At 62.7% G+C, this 18,716-nt stretch overlaps 1 protein-coding gene across 1 annotated transcript; it reads right to left on the reverse strand.

Annotated features, from left to right (window-relative positions):
* Positions 1-336: 336 nt before the first annotated feature.
* On the reverse strand, positions 337-17,306 carry EVPL (envoplakin). The gene is made up of 23 exons (XM_037157999.2): positions 17,290-17,306; positions 16,663-16,843; positions 13,788-13,887; positions 13,279-13,433; positions 13,075-13,201; positions 12,182-12,307; positions 11,990-12,028; positions 11,690-11,851; positions 11,458-11,565; positions 11,211-11,306; positions 10,228-10,353; positions 9,632-9,778; positions 9,247-9,401; positions 8,991-9,088; positions 8,567-8,739; positions 6,885-7,063; positions 6,648-6,786; positions 6,327-6,520; positions 5,836-5,986; positions 5,101-5,184; positions 4,875-4,985; positions 4,697-4,789; positions 337-4,011 (listed from the first exon to the last, which is right to left on the reverse strand). The coding sequence occupies exons 2-23, from the start codon at positions 16,746-16,748 to the stop codon at positions 571-573; spliced, it is 6,090 nt and encodes a 2,029-aa protein (XP_037013894.2). The 5' UTR covers positions 16,749-16,843; positions 17,290-17,306; the 3' UTR covers positions 337-570.
* Between the last annotated feature and the right edge of the window lie 1,410 nt (positions 17,307-18,716).

The following is an 18,716-nucleotide window of genomic DNA, read 5'->3' on the forward strand; positions in this document are numbered from 1 at the left end:
AGGGGCACGCCAGGGACTCGCCATCCTTGATCTCCTTCCATGACCCGCCAGCATATCCCTCCTGGACTCAAAGGGCCTCACCCTCAGAGAGCCCCCGTCTCCCACGAGGCCCAGTGGGCATGCTCACTCCCCACCCGGGAAGTGGTGTCCCTGGTGCTCGTGCCCCAGACAAATTCACTGTACCTCAGCCATCCCCAAGGGATGGAGTTGGGGGGGCGGGGACAGGAGGTGAGCTCAGGTGCCGTTCTTTGCTTGGTGGCTTGCTCCTCCTCTCTGTTCCCCTCCTGCTGTGGGGCTGGGGACCCCTGCTCTACACCCCCAACTGTGAACGAGATGTGAGAGAATGCATTTATTGAAGTACTGGGTTGGGGAGGAACAGATCTGCTGGTCTCTGGGTCTGGGGACAGATTGGACTCCAAAGTTAGGGGAGGGACCCAACACCATGAATGCTGAGTGACAGAACAGGGATCAGACAGCAGAAGACCTACACCCCGGGTTAGGCTGCTCTGGGCCGAGGGGTGCGTGCATCCTACCCCCGCCCCTTACGTAGACTCCTGAAACTCAGCCCCATCAGCGCAGTGCATGGGGTACGGAGGGGGAGGCTGAGCGGAAGCAGCGGTACCCCTCCAGTGCAGCTGGGAGGAGCAGCAGGCCGCTCAGGGGGTCTTTCCGGCAGCGTCCCATGGCCTCCTTGTAGCTCAGCCGCTCCTTGGAGATGGGGTCTGTCAGATCCTTCTCGTAGCTGGACTCATCCTGCAGGAGCTGGGCCAGCTCTTCACTGATCATTCCCGAGAGCACGGCCTGCGGGATTGGGATGCGGCCTGTCCTCTTGGGGTCGATGAGACCCCCGGTCAGGTGCTGCACCAGCAGGTGCGGGAGCACGCTCTCCCGGGGCATCCAGCCCTTCTGGATGGCCTCGCCCACCGACAGCCTCTTCTTGGTGATGGGATCCTCGATGCCGGTGAAGGCCTTCTGGGCGTTGAGCAGCCTCTGCGTCGAGGTGTTCTCGATCAGCCCCCTCTCCATGGCCTTGTGCACGGAATAGCGCTCCCGGCTGAGGAGGTCCACGATGCCGCCCGTGGCCGCCTGGGCCTCCAGCAGCTTCTGCCCAGTGATGGGGTCCAGCATGTTCTTGGCCATGGCCGTCTTGATGGTGCACTTGTTGTCTGTGGTTGTGTCGTAGATGCCAGCAATGGGGAAGCTGTCATCGCCCAGCCCGAGAGGGAAGCCAGGAGAGAAGAAACAGGTGCTCTGGGGGGCCAGGGAGACGACCGGGGACTTGGAGATGATGGAGCCGATGGAGAGTGAGGAGCAGGGCTTGGTCTCCCCGGCCACGAGCAGGGCGAACTCAGAGATGGGCAGGTGGCCATCCTTGTAGAGATGGTACTCCTCCTTGGAGATGCGCCGACAGCTCAGGGCGGCCTCGATGGAGTACTGCTTCCCGCTCTTGCGGTCCAGGAGCACCGACTCCTCCCCACAGGGGCCTGAGGTGGTGACCTCCTCCCAGTCACACTCGAGCTCCTGCAGCTGGAGGTACTGGGCTCGATCGATGATGCCCCTCTTGTAGGCCTCATACGGGGACATGTCCTTCCCTGTGTCGGGTTCCAAGATGGAGATCTTGGTGGAAAGGTTGGTCTCCCGCGTCTGGGTCTCCTGGTTGAGCTCCTCCCGGCTCACTTTGGTGTGCAGATCCCGGAGTGTCCTCTCCTTCTTGTAGATCTGGTCCTTTTCTTGGAGGATGGCCACCTTGAGCTGCGAGAGCTCCTGGCCCTGCTGGGTGGCCTTGTGCCGCTCGCTCTCCGTCTTCTGGCTGAGCAGCTTCACCTCCTCCTGCAGCTGCAGCACCTTCTGCTGCTTCTGCCTCTCCAGCTCCCGCAGCTCCTGCTGCAGCTGCCTACACTCCTGGCTCGCCTGGTTCCGGGCCTTCTGGAGCTCAGCCTCCTCCCGGGTCCAGGTTCTGCTCAGCGCTTCGGCCCTGTCGATCCGCTCCCGGAGGCGCTGTACCTCCTCCTCGCGGCCCTTGCGGCCGGCTCGCTCCCTGCTGAGCATCTCCCATACCCGGGACCGCTCACCCTCCAGCACTCGGTCCTTTTCCACCCTGATCACTTCCTTGTAGATGGTCTTCTCTTGTGATTTGGTTTTCTGGAGGATGTCGATCTGTACCTGCAGGTTCTTGCACTCCCGATGCAACTCCGTCACCCGGGTCTTCTCCTGGTCCAGGTCCTGCCGCAGGGCTTCTGTGGACTTCTCCAGCTCCGGGTCCTTCTCTGTCTTGACCACCTCCTCCATGATGATCTTCTCCTGCACCGCAGGGGGCCGCTTCTCGAGCTCCTGGATGCGCAAGGTCAGCCGCCGCAGCTCCTTCTCCACAGCCAGCTTCTTGTCACGGTCCTCCTGGAAGCTGAGCAGACCCTCCTTCTCCTCCACGCTGGCCAGCAGCTGTTGCACCTCCCGCTCCAGCTGCCGCCGCTGGCCCACCTCCTCATCCAGGCTCCGGCTCAGCCGCCCATGCTCCTCGTGGAGCTTTGGGTCCTTCTGGGTGACCACCACCTCCTTCACCACCACCTTCTCCTCAGGCCGCCTCCTCTCCAGCAGCAGGTACTTGTTCTGCAGCTCGTAGACCTCGTCCTCGGTGGCCCGCCGCTTCTGGGTCACCTCCCGCACCTCCTGGCGGAGCCTCTCGGCCTCCTTCTCCAGGACTGGGTCCTTCTCGTGGCGCACCACCTCCTTGCTCACCGTCTTGGTCTCCACCTTGGACCGCTCTCGCTTCCATTCGTCGCGCTCCCCCTGCAGCCGGATGTGCTGCTCCTGGGCCCGCCCGCTGGTGTTGACCAGCTCGTTGAGCTGAGCCTTCAGGCGGTCGATTTCCCGCAGCACCTCCGGGTTCCTCTCGTGCTTGACCACCTCCTGTGTCACCTCCTTGTACTGCACCATGGGCTTCTGGGCCCGCAAGGCCGCCAGGTCAGGCAGCAGCCTCTCCACCTCCTTCTCCGTGCTGCTTCTCTTGCTGGCTGTCTTCTGCAGCTCAGCCCTGAGCCGTGCAATCTCCCGCTCCGTCTCTGGGTCCACCTGGAAGGTCTCGTGGACACGCTCCTGCAGCTCCACTTTGGGCTTCTGCTTCTCCACTATGCTGTACTTGTCCTGCAGCTCCTTCAGCTCCTTGGCCAGCATCGCGTTCTTACTCCTCTCCCCTTCCAGGAGGCTCCGTAGCCTGGATGCCTCCTGGATGAGGCCTGGGTCCTGCTCTACCTTCTTCTCCTCCTTCACGATCACCTTGGGCTGCACGGTGCTGATTTCCCGCTCCAGGCCTTCGATGCGGGCCTGCAGCCTGGCCACAGCTTCATCTGCCCTCTTCCTCTGCATCGTATCTTCCTCAATCTGCAGCCTCAGGGCCCGGGCTGCCTTGACCATTTCCAGGTCCTTCTCCACCTTGACCACCTCCTTCACCACGACCTTCTCCTTCACGTTCGCCTCCTTTTGCTCAAGGGCCAGCAGCTCCTTCTTCAGCTGCTCCAGTCGGGCGGTGACGGCGTTGTTCTCCCCCCGGAGGTGCTGGAGCTCGCTGCTGAGCCGGGCCGCTTGGCTGTCCAGGCCGGGGTCCTTCTCTATCTGGGTCACCTCCTTGGTCAGCAGATGAGGCTGCATGGCCTTCCTCTTGCTCTCCAGCTGGACAACCTTCTGGGCTGCTATCTCCAGGTCTGCCTGCAGGCTGGCCCGCTTTTTGCCCTCATCCTCCACCTGGGACTTCACCCTGGACAGGTTGCTCTCCAGCTGGGGGTCCCAATAAAACTCCACCACTTCCTTCTCCTCCAGCCTCTCCAAGGGCCGCTGGGTCCTCAGCCGCAGCAGCTGGTTCCTCTGCTCCTCCAGCTCACGCTGCACCTGGGCCACCCGTTTTCTCTCCTCCTCCAGCTGGGACTTCAGGGCTTCTGACTCCCTTCCTGCTTGGGCTGGACTCTCAGACCCTTGCTGTGCACCGTGGGTCACCCGGACGTCCTCACTGAGCTCCTTCTGCAGAGTGAGAGGGAGAAGGGGAGAGTACTGGGGGGGAGAGGAAGCAAATGAGCCCCATTCCTCCTCTCACTTGAGATCACACACCCCTCCCTGCTTCCCGAGACATCCCTCCCTGTAGGTCCTGGGAGGTGGAGCTGAAGACCTGAGATGCTGGGGTGCAGGATTTTGAGAGGTCCCATTAGTCACATGATGTTAGGATGCAAGACAGGGCTCAGGCCGAGTTTGCACAGAAACATGCAAATAGGCCAGGTGTTGTCTTCCAACCTTCCCCTTCCACTCGGCTCCCCAAAATGGGCCCACACCCCTCTAAGGGATGCTGGAGTATTCCTTGGGCAGGAAAAGATGGCAAGTACCTTGGCCAGACACCAAGAGTTATAGAGAACCTCTGGCTCCCAGTCTCCCAGGGAGGATGACCCCTGGGTCTTAAGGCTGAAGACTCTGAGGGGATTTTCTCCTGTCCCCAGCAGGGGACTGCCCAGTGGCTAAGCTGTGGACTCCCTGAGTGTCGTGTCCAGGTTCTTATTCTGGGATGGAGACCAGCCTCTGAGAGCTGCTGGGGAGAGAGAGCAGGGGGAGGCAGAACCCGGGGACTGCGGGTGGTGGGGTGAGGGGAAGAAAGACGGCCAGCTCAACCACGAGGCTGGCTGCCTTGTGTGGGAACAGAGTGGGCATCCCCCCATACCTTCTCCAGCATCTTTCTGGCAAACTCCAGCTGGTGCAGCTGCTGTTGGTGCACAGCTACAGCCTTGGTGTAGGCTTCGGTCAGCTGTTTCTCCTGGAGAGGTCAAAGGGAGGGCGCAGGACGGTCAGCTCCCACCTTAGAGGCAACAGAGCCGGCACCCCGCTGGGTCCCATCTCACCTGGGCCTGGATGCTCTCCTGCAGGGGAGCCACTCGGGGTCTCTTGGGGGCTGACCCTGCCTGGGTGGGCTCCAGGGAGCAGCGGTAAGTGTCTGCCTGCAACTCGTAGTCCTGAGCAGGGAGGAAAGGACAGCAGGCTGGTCGGTGGTCGGTGAGGGAGGGCAGGGACTGGCGGGGGAGGGAGGGAGGGTGGGTAAAGAGGGGCTGGCTGAATGAGATGGGTCACCTGGAGGGCCTCCTGCAGGTCCTGAGTGACGCGGGACACCGTGGCCCTGTCCCGCTCCCGGCCCTGGATCTCCTGCAGCAGCCTCTGTGCGGGCACAGTTGAGAGTCAGGGGTTCAGCTAACACCACTCACCCTCACAGGCGCCTTCAGGGCCCCGGGCAGGGAGGGTTCTATGGGAAGCTGCCGCTTTCCCTCCCCTGACCCATCATGGCCTCAGCTTGGGACATTTCACCCTCTCTACCTGGCCACCCTATCTATTCCTCAGGCCTCCGCTTAGACATTGGTTCCTTCCGTGCTGCTTGCCCTGACCCCACACATGTCCTGTCCCACGGCACTCTGGCTTCTCCACCAAGTGCTTGGCAGCATCATGGCCCGTGACACGCTCGTCTCCCACTAGCCTGAGCTGTCCCTCCAGCCCCTGTTCAGGTCCACTGCTTCGTAGGGGCCTGGAAGGTCTGAGGAAACAGGTGTAGGAGGAGTTGGAACTCCAGGAAGATCAAGCCCACTGCCTATGTCAGACCAGACAGCGCTGGGCTAGCCGTTCATGGAGCCATGTGAGTGTGGAGGGGGTGGTGCTGACCCAGGCAGGCATCTGTGGTCTGAGCTGTAAGGCCTTTTAGAACACTGGCCACTAGGGGGCGACAGGTGCCTAGGCGGCTCTCCCTATGGGAGGGGCTGCCAAGGAGGAGGGTGTGGCCTGACCTGCCCCAGGTCGCCTGCATCCCCAGCCCCTCACCTTCTGGGCCTGCAGCTTGTAGGCCATCTGGCTGGGCCCGTCGCTGGGCCGCAGCTGGTTGGGGGGCAGGTGCTCCAGCCAGGAGCTCAGGTTGTCCCTGCAGTTCTTAAACTGCTGATAGGTGAGGCCGGCGTCCTGCAGCATCTTCTCCCTGTACCACCAGGAGGAAGCCCAGAGCAGGGGTGAGACCTGCCCTCTGGGGCCAGGGAGGGGGTGTGTGGAGGAGGCTGTGGGCGCCTCCCTTGCTGGGAGAGGTCAGGAGGCCTGAGTGACCCCCATGCTGATCTGCTAACTCTGGTCCCATGCTGAGGCTGGGCATTCACAGATAGACCCGACGTCTCTGCCAGACACCACCCTGGGGGAGCAGGTGGCTGCTGCTCTTATCCCAGTTCAGAGGTACAGTCACCAGTCCAAGGTCGCACAGTTTGCCAGCAGCAGCTGCTGTGCATGGTGGGGGCGGGCCCCCAAGCCCTGATGGCCCAGCCACTCACCGCAGGTCCAACTGGTCCCCCACAGCATGGTAGCGGTCAGTGAGGGCCCGCACCCGGCGCTGCTGGCTGGGCAGGTCTTGGCAGAATTCATGAAAGTTGTTCTGCAGCGCGCTGCACGCATGCTCGGTGGCCTTCAGCCCACGGTGCAGCCCTAGCACACAGGCCTGCTGCTCCAGCAGCTCCCTTCGCTGGTGCTGGGGGAGGAGGGGAAACCGAGAGAGGGACCTTCATGGTTACAGGAGGCATGCGTCTAGCCCCACCTGGCCCTGAAAGCTTGTTCAGGCTGTGACTCCTTCTGCTAGAAGGCCTCCTGGCCCTCACCTGCAGCTCGCTGACCCTGTCCTGCAGGGCGCCTGGGCCAGCAGGGATGGGGGCCTCCTGTGCCAGCGTGGACTCGAAGCCTCGGATGACCCTGTCCGCATTCTGGATCTGCCGCTCCAGATCCAGGGCAGCCTTGGCTCTGCCACAGGGGAGGCCAGGGGAGACCGAGGGTCAGCCAGCCCCTCGGCCACACCCCTGCTGCCCCACCCCACACTCCCCCACCCCCAAAGCACTCACTTCTCCCCGTAGAGGTTGCAGAGAACCTGCACGTCGCTGTACTTGTTCTTGACGTTGTTGAGGGCCACAGGCAGGTGCAGGGCAGCCGGGCCCACGGGCCTCGCTGACAGGAACGCCTCACACTCCTTCTGGGCTGCCTCCTTCTCTGCTCCCAGGCTCTGCAGCTGCTGGACTGTGCCCTGAGGTGGGGCAGGGGGCAGGGATCTGTGTTCTGGGCAGGTGGGTTTCACCCAGCCCTCCTGCCAAGTCAGCCCCTAACTCCACCCATGAGCCTGAGAGTGCAGTGCGTATATGCTCGGGCCCAGGCTGGAGATCTGGGACGGGCCAGGTCCTGTTACTCCCCATGTGGATGACATTGGGCAGGTGGGCCTCTCTGGCCCTCAGTCTCCTCATCTACGAGGGATCGATGGGAGGATGAAATGCCACCACGTGTATCGGGAGCTCAGCGGCGCCAGGCACACAGTTGCACAGCATGGTCTTCGTGTGTCTGTCCTGTTCACAAACCTTCAGTCGCCTGCCCCATCGCCGAAGGTCAGAAAGCAAAGCCCTCACCCGGTCCACTCGGGGTTTTGTTCGTTCTTCATCAGTTTCTCATTTATATGTTCCATGAGCCACAGGGGCCAACACTGTGCCACACCCTGTCCCTTGCAGTTTAACTGGGCCTCCCTCCCGTGGACCCCCAACATCTCCGATGTGGCGGAAGCTGTGACTCCAACACCCAGGGACCTATTTGGGGACCGCCTGGGCAGTGTAACCAGTGCTGTAGCGCAGGTCTGAGACCCCAGCAGGCCCAGAGCATCCCCTGGGGTCAGCAGAGGCCTTTGTTGAGACAGCATCTCGCATAACGCCTCCTTCGGTCCTGCCTCCTCTCCAGCCCCACAGGCAGCAACCATGAGTCCCCTAGCAAGCACCCTGCAGGCTCACCTCCACCCTGGGGCAGGCTCCCGGACCCAGCCTGCAGCACCCCAGGTGGTCCTCTCCCACCCAGGGGCCCTCCTGCCCAGCTGCCCTCTGACCTGGCTGAAATGCCACTTCCCAATACTGATGGCTGACTGCACAGCAAAAGCCACAAGTGGCACCACAGTGTGAACGACAGGACTCCAGTTTTTAAAGAACCAAACCCAGTCAATACATTTCAGTAAACCCCAGGTTGGAAGGCGATCACCCAAACTGAGACCCTGCCCGCATCCCCAGGATGAGGAAGAGACCCTTCACTGTTAGCACCTCAGGGTGCCTTGGGTCACAACCCTGCCCTCTCCACTCCGCACTTTCCACCCCCAACCCCACCCCCAGCCTCCCAGGAGAAATCCCCCCCAGAAGATGCTCCAGGCTTTCTCGCTGCCCTCACTGCCTCCAGCACTGCCCTCACTGCCTTTACTTTGGGCCCTGCCCCTCTAGAACCTTCCCGGGCCTTACTATACGTGATCTGCTAGACAGATGAGCTGGGTATTGTTGTAGCTGTTTTCAGGGGTGAGGAAGCCCAAGAAGCCCAGAGAGGTGAAGTGCATTGCCCAAGGTCACAGAGCAGAGGGGCCCGGACAGGACCCCATCTGGGTGGGCCCTGGATTGTGCTTTCCTCTCATCAGCCCCGGGTCCCTGCCGCTGTTCCCACACTCACAACCAGCTTAGTTCATGTACCCTCAGCAGGGGCCACCCTCATCCCAGCTGCCTGGCCCACCCACCTTGTGGCTTTGGATGCGGCCTTCCAGGTCCTCCAGGGGTGTGGCCCGGCTCAGCGGGGCCCGGGCCCAGGCCAGCACCTGTTTCTCTGTTTGCCCCAGGTCCCTGTCCAGCCGGGTCATCTGCGTCAGGAGCTTCTGGGCCTGCAGGTCGGCCGTGGCTGAGCCGGCCGGAGCTGGAGGCACAGGGTGTCTGTGAGGGCCCAGCTCGGAGGCTCCTGTGTGGGGCAGGGCAAGCAGGGACTGGGAAGGGCCTGAGGGGGGACGGCCCCAGGAACCTGCTACCCAGGAGATGGAATCCCCAGAGCAGATGTCCCTAACCCAGGACTACCCCCGCCCATCACAGCCCCTCAGCAGAAGCCAAAGAAGGAGTCCACTCCCTCTACCCCAAAAAGCCTGCCCCCATGCCCCAGCCAGCCCTGGGTACCCTGCTGGCCAGGCCGAAAGGGCTCTGCAGCACCGGCCCTCAGGCGGCTCTGGACTGTGGCGAATTTCTGCTTCAAGGCCTGCAGCTCTGAGGCCAACCTGGAGGGAGAAGATCAGAGGAGAACGTCCCTCCTCCCTCTCCCTCCCCCTCCCCACACAGACAGCAATCCAGGCAAAGGCCGGCAGTGTCTCAATGTACCCAGCGCCCATGTGGGCCCACAGCTTGCCCCCCAACCGGATACCCCAGGCAGACTCACTTGGAGGCCCTGGTTACAGCTTCAGGGTCTGGAGCTGGAATGTAGAAGCAGGTGGCCGGGGCACGCTTGGTCTCCCCGCCCGGTCCCTGCACGACCCAGGTGTGTGGGTCCGTGTTGTCCACCAGGGTACACCGCTCACCCCGAAGCAGCTGCACCTGGGGGGCAGGGTGAGAGGTTCACATAGGCCCAGGGGCAGGGGCTAGAGAAGGGACCAAGGCCAAGATGGGTAGGGGCTGGGCACAGGGACAGGTAGGGGGAGACAAGGTAGGGAAGGGGCGGGAATCGGAGTGGGAGGTGCAGGGGTAGGGACAGGGACAGGCCAGAGGCAGGGCAGGGCTTGGAGAGGACCAGGGCAGGGGCGGGGCACAGGGGGCTGAGCCTGTACTTCTCCCGTGTCCCAGTCACAAAGGCTGTCCACATGCAGAGGCTTCTGGGGCAGCTTCCTGCGTTGTGGCAAAGGGGCCACCTCCTGGCTCCGTCGCTGCAGGTCCCTGATGGTCTTCTCGGCCACGGCCAGCTTCTTCTCCTCTGCCTGTGGGGTCCCAGGCAGTGGGGGCTCAGGCCCGGCTGGCCCTGTACCCTGCCCCCCGCAAATAGAGCCAGGAGTCTGGCCTTCATGAGGATGGCCTCTAGGTCAGTAAAGACAAAGGAGCCCCTCCCTGGGGGCCTGGCGTCCTAGGGTCCTGGGATCTGTCGGGTGGGCTGGGTGGGGGCAATCAGCCAGGCCTCTAGGGTGGGAGCTGGAGGGGGCTCTGAGCAATCCTGGAGGCCACGTTACAGGTGAGGAAACTGAGGTCAGGGAGGGAAAGAGCTTGCTGCTAACACAGCAGCCTCCTCCTTCTATGGTGACACCCTCCTCCTACCCCCCTCCCCAGGCCAGGGCTCCAGCAGGACCAGGTATCTGGAAGGGGTGAGGCCCAGACACTTGGGCAAGCCCCATTCCCAGAAGGGGGGTGCAGGGGACCAGGTGGACCTTCTCACCTCCATCTGTAGAAGCAGCTCCGTGGAGGTGCCAGGGGTCCCCCCAGGGGCAGGGCCATACTGGGTGTCCAGGCTGGCATTGAGTTTCTCCAGGGTCTGGCTGACAGCGTCGGCCTCTCCCTGGAACTGAGGTCAGTGGGTGGTCAAGCACAGAGCCCAGGGCACCCCGCTGCTCGCCAATCCAGCAAACCAGCTAAATGGGGACCAGCTAAACCCAAACTGCCACTTGTTCCCACACTGCCAGCCTTTCTGCCCAGGCAGTGGGGCCTCTGAAAGGGAGAGCTCTGCAGATGGGCCTGCCTGGTTCACCGAACTGCATTTCCTCCAGGGCCACAAACACTCTGGTAGCGCCCTTCCTGCAGGGGCAAAGGGCGCCCCTCTGCTGCCTCCCCTGCGCTGGCCGGGCTGGGAGCTGGGCTGGGAGTGGGGCCGTACAAGCTGGGGGTGTGCTTTACAGAAACCCCCACAGCCACGTGGTATTACGGAATTTGTGCCAATGGGAGCGATGTGGCACTGTGGTGATACGGAAAAAGGAAAAGGAAGAAAAAACGTCTTGGCTTTTGTCTCTCAAAGTATATGAAACATTCTGGGTGAAAATTACCCAAAAAAAGTTTTCTAAGGAGGTATTTTAGACATTTTTTTCTTTCAATTTCCCCCCATCGCCATGACACCGTGGGCAGGCTGTATGTTCTGTGTGTACATCCATGATTTATACATGAAAAGCACAGCACTTTTCACTCACAAGAACCAACTTTCACTCCCTCGGGAGTGGTATCTCCCTGCTGAGAACGTCGGTGTGACACCAGCTTCCCTCTGGGACCTAGACACACCTCTGTCATTCTTGCGAGGTGCCTTGTCTCCCACAATGCCAGCGTGTCCCGTGGTGTTTGTCCTCCAGGCCCCTGTGTTCCAGCTGGGGCCTGGTGGCCACGCCCTCTGCCCCCCCACGTCCGCAGCCCACAGCCTGCAGCCCTCGGGCTCACCCAACGGTAATCCTCGACGTGCTGCAGGTGACTCTCCTGGCAGATGCACAGGTTCAGGAAGTTCTGCCACTCCATCTTGAGGGCCTCCTGGTGGACCTGGGGACAGCAGCATGGAGCCCTCAAACCCTGGTCCGTGCACCCACTCACTGGCCCTGCCCTCTGTTCCCAGCCTGGGCCATGTCTCCCTCTCCCCAGCCTCCCTGGAAAGCCCTCGATTCAGGGAGCAGGGGCCCGGAGGCCTTGGCACCTGGATGGGCCCCACAGCTGGATGGCCGAGCTCCACCATGCGCTCCCCATCGTCCTCCAGCTGGTTCACACACTGCTCCTGGCTCAGCAGCTCCTGCTCCTTGAAGTGCTGGGGGGTGGGGATGGGGTTGGCGGGGACAGAGAGTTGGGAAGCAGTGAGGAGGAGGGTGCCTGACCAACCGACCAACCGACCGTGCGCCCCCCACCCGTCCTGCTCTCCGCCCCCTGCTGACCTCGTACTCCCGCCGCACGCCCACGGGGTCCGCCATGAGGTCGCTCCAGTCCTGCTGCAGGATGCGCTGCTGCTCCTGCGCCAGGGTGCTCAGCTGGCGCGTGCAGCCCTGCAGGTGCGTGTACAGGCTGCCCAGGCTCTGCCCGCGCCACGAGGCCGCCTTCTGTGCTCGGGAAGAGAAGGGGGAGCGGGAGACACCCACCATCAGGCTATGCCCAAAAGCCTAGGCCCTGCCCAAGGGCTCAGGCAGCCTGGCCGGCCCTGCTCCCAGACCACCAACCCTGCCCCTCTTCCTGCTCACCAGCAGGTCCCGGTATTGGCTCCGGATGGCGTTTGCGTCCTGCCTCGACCGAGGGGGAGAAAATGCAGGCCCAGTGAGGGGCAGGTGTGGGGCTATCACCCCACGCCCAGCTGGGTCGCCCTTTCTCAGTCCCTCGCCCCAGAGGGCCTGGCTCAGGCTCTGATGGGAGAAAGGGGGCGGGGGCTCACCCACCGGCCCCACGAGGCTCCGCAGCTGCTGCCCGTAGGCGTCGATCTCCTTCTGCAGGATGTTGTGCTCGGCGATCTGCTGCTCCAGCTCTGCCATGCCTGGCCCGTACTGACCCTCCCGGACCTGCTTCTGCAGAGGGGCAGGCCGCTCAGCTCCACCTCGGGTCCCCGAGGGGAAGCCCTCCCCGCCCTCCCCACTGCCCATCAGCAGGAGTGGAGCTGCTCATTTGAGCAGAGGGTGGACAAGCCAGGAGAGCATCCTGGGTGAGTGAGTGGCAGCTCACCCTTGGGGACATGCCATTCATTCTCCAGCGGCCCTCGCTGAGGCCTTGGCGTCACCATGACCGCAGTCCCTGAATGCCACTGGTCCCTGGGGTTGGGGTCTCAGCCTCTGAAAAACCTCCCGCCATGCTGTCTCCTGACCCTGGGCTCGGAGCCTCCTGCCCGCACCTCGGGCAGTGCTCCAGGGGCCGGGGCTGGCGCAGCCCTGCCTGTGGCCTCTCCACTGTCCCTCCATGGCACCCTTGGGTGCAGCATCAAAGCGCAGTTCTTCACTCAGGGTGAGGGCTCGCAGCCCCAGTGATCTGGTCCTGCCTGCCCGCCCAGAGAACCCCACCTCCTGCCCTACGCCAGGCTTCCTCTGGCAGGTGCCTCAGTGTCCTCTCCTCGCCGCTTCGCCCCAACGCAGCCAAGACTTTCCACGTCCCTGAGGCCTCTGAGCCTCTTCTTGCAGGAAGCCTTCCCTGACTGCACTGTCTCCTTGCTCTCCCCTTTCCGGTCCCCTGACCCCCTCCAAGGCCACAGAGGCTGTGGGGACCCCAATGACTCTGGCTCTGGTTATTTCTGGGTGTGGCTTCCAGCCCCTGAAGCGTCTCCAGCACTGGGCTGGCCCCTGACCTGTTTCTGCTCCAGCACCCGTGCCCAGTCGACCCTGGGCCCCATGTTCGCAGGCAGCACCACCGTCTCGTACAGGGCCCGGTACTCAGCACACTCCTGGGTCACCCGCTCATGCAGCTGCTTGATGCTGTGAGGAGATGGCAGGCAGGTCAGGGCTGAGCCGGGGGCTCCTTGAGCCCAAGCCCCCGCCACCCCTCCACTCACTCCTTCTCGATCTCTTCAGCCTGCGGGTGCTTGAGCCGCCGGGCCTTGTCCACGTCCAGGAAAAGGTCCTTCAGCAAAACCTCAGCCTCCTTCAGGCTCCGGCCTACCTCCTGCCGGTGCTGCAGGGCCTGGCTCTGCTCGAGGTGCAGCCGGTCCTGCAGGCAGGGGATGGCATCCTGGGTGCCTGTGGCTGCCCGAGCCCCACCCAGGGACCCCGTGGGGCTGCGCTGGCCAACGCTGCAGCCCACACTGCCAGAGGGGCAGCCCCAGGGCATCTGTGGGGTGAGCTCAAGGCCACAGGGGGGCCTGGGCCCCCCTCGAGCCCCTATGACCCCCCAACTTAGAAGCTCAGCAGACAAGTGCTGAGGCCTCCTTTCCCTTGTGTTTGGGGAGTGGCCAGTAAAGAACAAAGGTCGTCTGTCTCATCTTCACTGTGACCAGTGGACAGGTCAAGGCATGACAGTGGGCCTCTCATGTCCCCGCCCTGCTCCCTGCCCCTCAGGCCCCACCTGCTGCAGCCTCTTCTGGGTCTCCAAGATGTCCCTCTCCACCTGGTCGGCGTTGGCCTGCATTCGGGTGATGAGCAGGGCCAGCTCCTGGGTGGCAGCTCTGTTGGGTGATGGGGACAGAGGGCCACATAGTTGGGAAAACTCCCTCTGTTCCCTTTGGGCAGAGGTCTACCCACCCACCTGGCGCCCCCTCCCTCCGGGCCCTGTCCTGCCCTGCAGCCAGGCTCATGGCCCTAGAGGGCAGAGTCTAAGCCCCAGGGGGCTCTGGTCTCGGTGTAGAAGGCCGAGATACTCTGGAGGCAGGGTGGGGTGAGCGCTGCACCGATTATGGGTCAGAAAGTGAGGATCCCAGGGGTGTGTGGCACTGCCGCTCAGGCTGCCCTCACTGTCCTGGCAGTGAGTTCCCGACTCCACCCAGCTCCCTGCCTGGAGGGCCAGCAGCCTGGGGAATGAATCACACACAGCTGCTAATACCCAAGACAGGGTGGCTAGGCCTTGGGGAGGGGCAGCTGAACTGGCTGGGGGCTGGGGAGCAGCAACATGTCCCCCCAAATTCCTCCCGGCCCAGCCCTGTCTCGCCCTGCCCCGTCCCCCCCAGGCTTTGCCTGTGCCCAGGCTCCACCCAGCCACGTAGCACTGGAGCATGGGGGTGCCACCAGATTTCCAGGCCGCCCCAACATTTTCTGGATTTGGGGGTTCCAAGCCCAAATTGGGACCTGACCAGCTCCAGGTCACATGACCAGGAGCAGCCAACCAGGAGCCTGAACCGAGTCCTTAGGCTTCTTTTCCACACGCTCAGCCCGCAGCCTTGATGGATGGGGCCGGCTGTGCGTGAGCTAGCTCCCTGGGGCCTAGAGAGTCAAGAAGACCTAATAAAAGGAAGAGGGATCCAAGCCTCGGCAGCACGGCAGCCAGTGAGGTCACAGTCTTGGGGAAGGGGAGCCTTCACAGAGCTGGGCCTGGAGCCGGATAGGAGGGCAAGCCCCGCAGGTAGAGGGGCGGAGCTGCAAGGACTGAAGGAAATGGGCCAGTGTGGGTCTGACCCTTCTCCATCTTTCCTGCCCTGCGGCCTCAGGCAAGTGACTTGACCCTTGGTGCCCGAGGTTCCCCACTTGTAAAGTGGGGCTTTAATAATAGCTGACCCGGGTCAGTGTGGCTCAGTTGCTTGGAGCATCATCCCATAAACCAAAAGGTGGCCGGGTCAATTCCCAGTCAGCACACGTCTAGGTTGCAGGTTCGGTCCCGGCTGGGGCAGGTACAAGGGGCAGCCGATTGATGTCTCTCACATCGACGTTTCTCTCCCTCTCTCCCACCCTTCCCCTCTGTCTGAACTCGGTGAGCATGTCCTTGGGTGAGGATAAAAATGTTTTTAAGGAGTATCTGCCTCACTGCGTTAAGAGAACTAACCCATCCGAAGCATCCAGTGCGGAGCCTGTGCAGTGCCAGGGCCCAGGAAGCGTTCGTTTTCTTTCAAACATTTGTATTGACTGATTGACTTGAGAGAGAGAGAGGAAGGGAGAGAGAAAAAGAAACGCATCGACTTTTTTGTTCCACTATTGATGCATTCGTTGATTGATTCTTGTATGTGCCTTGACCGGGACCAAACCCTCAACCTCAGCGTATGGGGACGACGCTCCAGCCCAGCGAGGCACCCGGCCAGGGCTTCAGTGTTGGTTGTTATTCCACTCGGATGTAAGTGCCGTGAAGGCGGGACCCATCAGTGCTCTGTGCGGGGGCATCCCCAGCGCCCAGGATAAAGAGTCTTGGCACACGCAGTAGCGTGCAATAAATACACAGTGAACAAGTGGATTGAGGGGAAGGAGGGGTGCCCTTTGGGGGCTGCGGCCAGAGCCAAGGGCCACACGGACAGAGACGCCGGCCAGGGGAGCACCGCCCAGGAGGCTGCCTGGGTGGGGGGCGAGTGCTGGGCCCCAAGCCCTGGGGGGCCTGCTCCCATTGGGTGGAGCCCACTCCGCCAGGACAGGTCACTCCAGCGGCAGTCTTTAAGCACCATCTTTCCCATCCACCTAGAGTCCGCCCAGGAGCCCAACCCCCGGTCTGTCGCCCTTCACCATGATCTCTATCAGGATAATGGCTTTCTGTCTCCACTCTCATTTCCACGCCCGGGACCCCAGGGAAGCAGCCACCTGAGCCAGCAGAGGGGGCTGATGGCCAGAGAGCGGAGGAATGCCGCCAGGTCTGTCTGCACAGCGCCGGGCTCTGGGGGAGCTCTGGGGGGGCTCTGGGGAGGCGGGCGGGGCCCTGCAGGGAGCTGGGGGAACCAAGGAGGCTCTGAGGGGGTCTGGGGGTCTATGGGCCCTTTTCCCTTCCACACACCCACACCGTAAAGGAATCATCCCAATTCTGACAAAACTGTCAAGCCCAAATGAACAACGAAAGAAAAAGAATAAAAAAACCAAATTCTGAAGGCCTGAGGTGCAAGCCTCTGTGGACAGCACCCTCCCCTCGCCCCCAGCTCCCAGTGTCTCTGGCCTCGGGCCTTCTGCCCACCCTGTGCCCAGGCCCCAGGGTCATCCCAGCCCAAGCAGAGCCTTGAACAGGAGCCACGTACTCCAGTCTCCCACCTCCCAGCAAAAGCCAGCTGCCAGGCCCCCGTCCAGCAGGACTCCTGCAGAGTGGCCTTAACTACTGGCCCCCAGCTCCTCCAACGCATCCCCCCAACAATGCAGGAGCCCCAGGCCATCCCTGGCCTCTTACCAGGCCTGGGACAAGCAGAGTCCACCCCCAGGCCCTTTTGCCTCAGGACACCGAATGCCGGCATGGAACTGGCCCTGGGCTCTGGCTGCACGTCCAGATGGCTGGAGCACCTGGGCCGGGCACCACCCTGCCTGACCCCATCCCCGGTCCCACTCACCGGCTGGGCTTGCTGGGGGAGCCCTTGCCCGGGGAGCCTTTGGGGGACCCCTTCCCCTGGGTGCCTTTGCTCAGCCCCTTGAACATGGTGGTAAAGGCAGGTGCTGGCTCGGGCTGGACTTGGCAGGCAGCAGCGTGTGTCCTGGCTGGCGGCTCAGCTGGGCTCTGGCGAGGTGGGGCGGCTGGGAACCGGGAGGAAAGGCAGTTTCTGGGAGGCCCCTCTCTGCAGGCGAGGCCTGGCAGCTGCGCATGCACCCACACTCGCCCACACTCTTACCCACTCCTGCACAACCAGTTTGGGAGGAAAGGGCAGAGCCAGAGGGCGGGGCGCCGGAGCCTGCCCAACGCCCAGGGAAGGTCTGGACTAGTCACACCCACAGGCTCAGAGGGAGCCAGCAGCGGTCACACCCAGCGGCGGAAGCAGCTGGGCGCAGGAGGGACCAGGGTACAGACAGACAGACAGAGGCATGCCCGTACCTGTGGGCTCAGGGACAGACGCCCGGCCTCAGGGCTAATACACCCCCCCAGCCAGTGCAGAAGCAAGGCCATCAGGCATGCCACTGCCCCCCACTCCCGTCCCCACTATTGCTGTTCCCCTGCGGCAGGAGGGCCCGGGCTCCCCACTCACCACCAGGGCATCCAGGTCTCTGCTCTGCTCTCCTCTGACGTGATGGGGAAGCCAGGGGCATTCACCCCATGCCTGGCACAAGGTACATTTTAAAAAGGAGACCACCCGTGTTGTATGAAAGGAGAGAAGGTTAAAAAGGAGACCACCCCCAGCTGGCTCCTCAGAGCTCAACCCAGCGGTGCTGCTGCTCCGCCTTCCTGGCTGGCCCGGCATCCCACTGGTTCGTGACTCTGTGGCCAGATGCAGCAGGATGAGCAGACGGGGACCCTCAGAAGAGCCAGACCAACCCCCGAGGGGCAGGAACTCCTCTGCCCCCCTGCTCCACGTGCCCCCAGAGTTAGTCTTCAGGTGCTGTGACCCGAGCTCCTGGGAACCCACTGTCCTTGAGGTTTCCTGCCTGTTTGACTTGGTTCCAGAAGTGGCCCCTGGTGGCTTTTCTCAGCTCAGGTGGAGTGGCTGAGGTGACAGTTTATGGGACTTTTCCTCACACTGAGTCTCCCAGAAAGGCCGTCTTGATAGCTGCCCTGGGTCTGCAGGAGGGAGTGCCCCCCCCATGTCACTGGCCCAGCTCAACAAGCTCATGGTCTCCCATTTAGGTGAAGAGGGCTTGGGGGAACGAGAGGAGCAGTGCATCGCTCCGGGTCTGGGGTGCTGGGGCATCCCGGCGGGCCTTGCTGAGAAAGCACGTGAGAAGGGAGACAGGGCCCGGCAGGCTGGGAGACCTGGGACAGAGGCCTGAGATTGGCCACATGCCCCAGTGGGACAGGAAAGGCCTGAGTCCCTTTCAGCTGCGTCTCATGGACGAGCCACTGAATTTGCCTTCCCCCACCAGGGGAGCAGGACCCAGAAGTCACCCATCCCACAGTGTGGGGGAGGGGCGCTGGCAGTGGCGGGGTGGGGTGGTCAGCAGGAAGCCGGAGGGTCTGTAGGTCTGCTCCCACCAGCTGCTGTGGAGTGAAGGGGAAGGTGGGGCCCAGAGGCCACTGGGCCTCCGCCCCAGCCCTCTCCCCGCTGTGCTCCCGGGTGTCAATGTTCTTCTACCCACTAGTACAGCACACCTACAATCAACTGTTGTCAGAAAGGGGCCACTTGTTTAGATGACTGCAGCGTCCTGGAGCCAGGCCTACCTGCAGGCCTCTCACCCCAGCCCAGAGTCGGCAGGCAGCCCTTGGCCCTCCACCTCACCTCCCAGAGGACTTCAGGCCCCTTCCTGAGAGGCGGCGAACATTGGAGGCGGAGCCCTGGGCGGGGAGGGGAGATGATGTCCAGACTCCAGTCAGGGGAGGCCCCACTGAGCTGGACAGGGGAGGGGCTGTGTGTCCCCCCACCATCCCCCATGGAGAGCAGGTAGTGAAAGACAGCCAGACCGAGACTCGGAACACTGGACCCCTGCCTGCTGTCTGCAGGAGCCCCCCTGGACATAAATG

Source organism: Artibeus jamaicensis, unplaced genomic scaffold (genome assembly GCF_021234435.1).
Source record: "Artibeus jamaicensis isolate MK-2021 breed Jamaican fruit bat unplaced genomic scaffold, CSHL_Jam_final contig_2259, whole genome shotgun sequence".
Taxonomy (NCBI): Eukaryota; Metazoa; Chordata; class Mammalia; order Chiroptera; family Phyllostomidae; genus Artibeus; species Artibeus jamaicensis.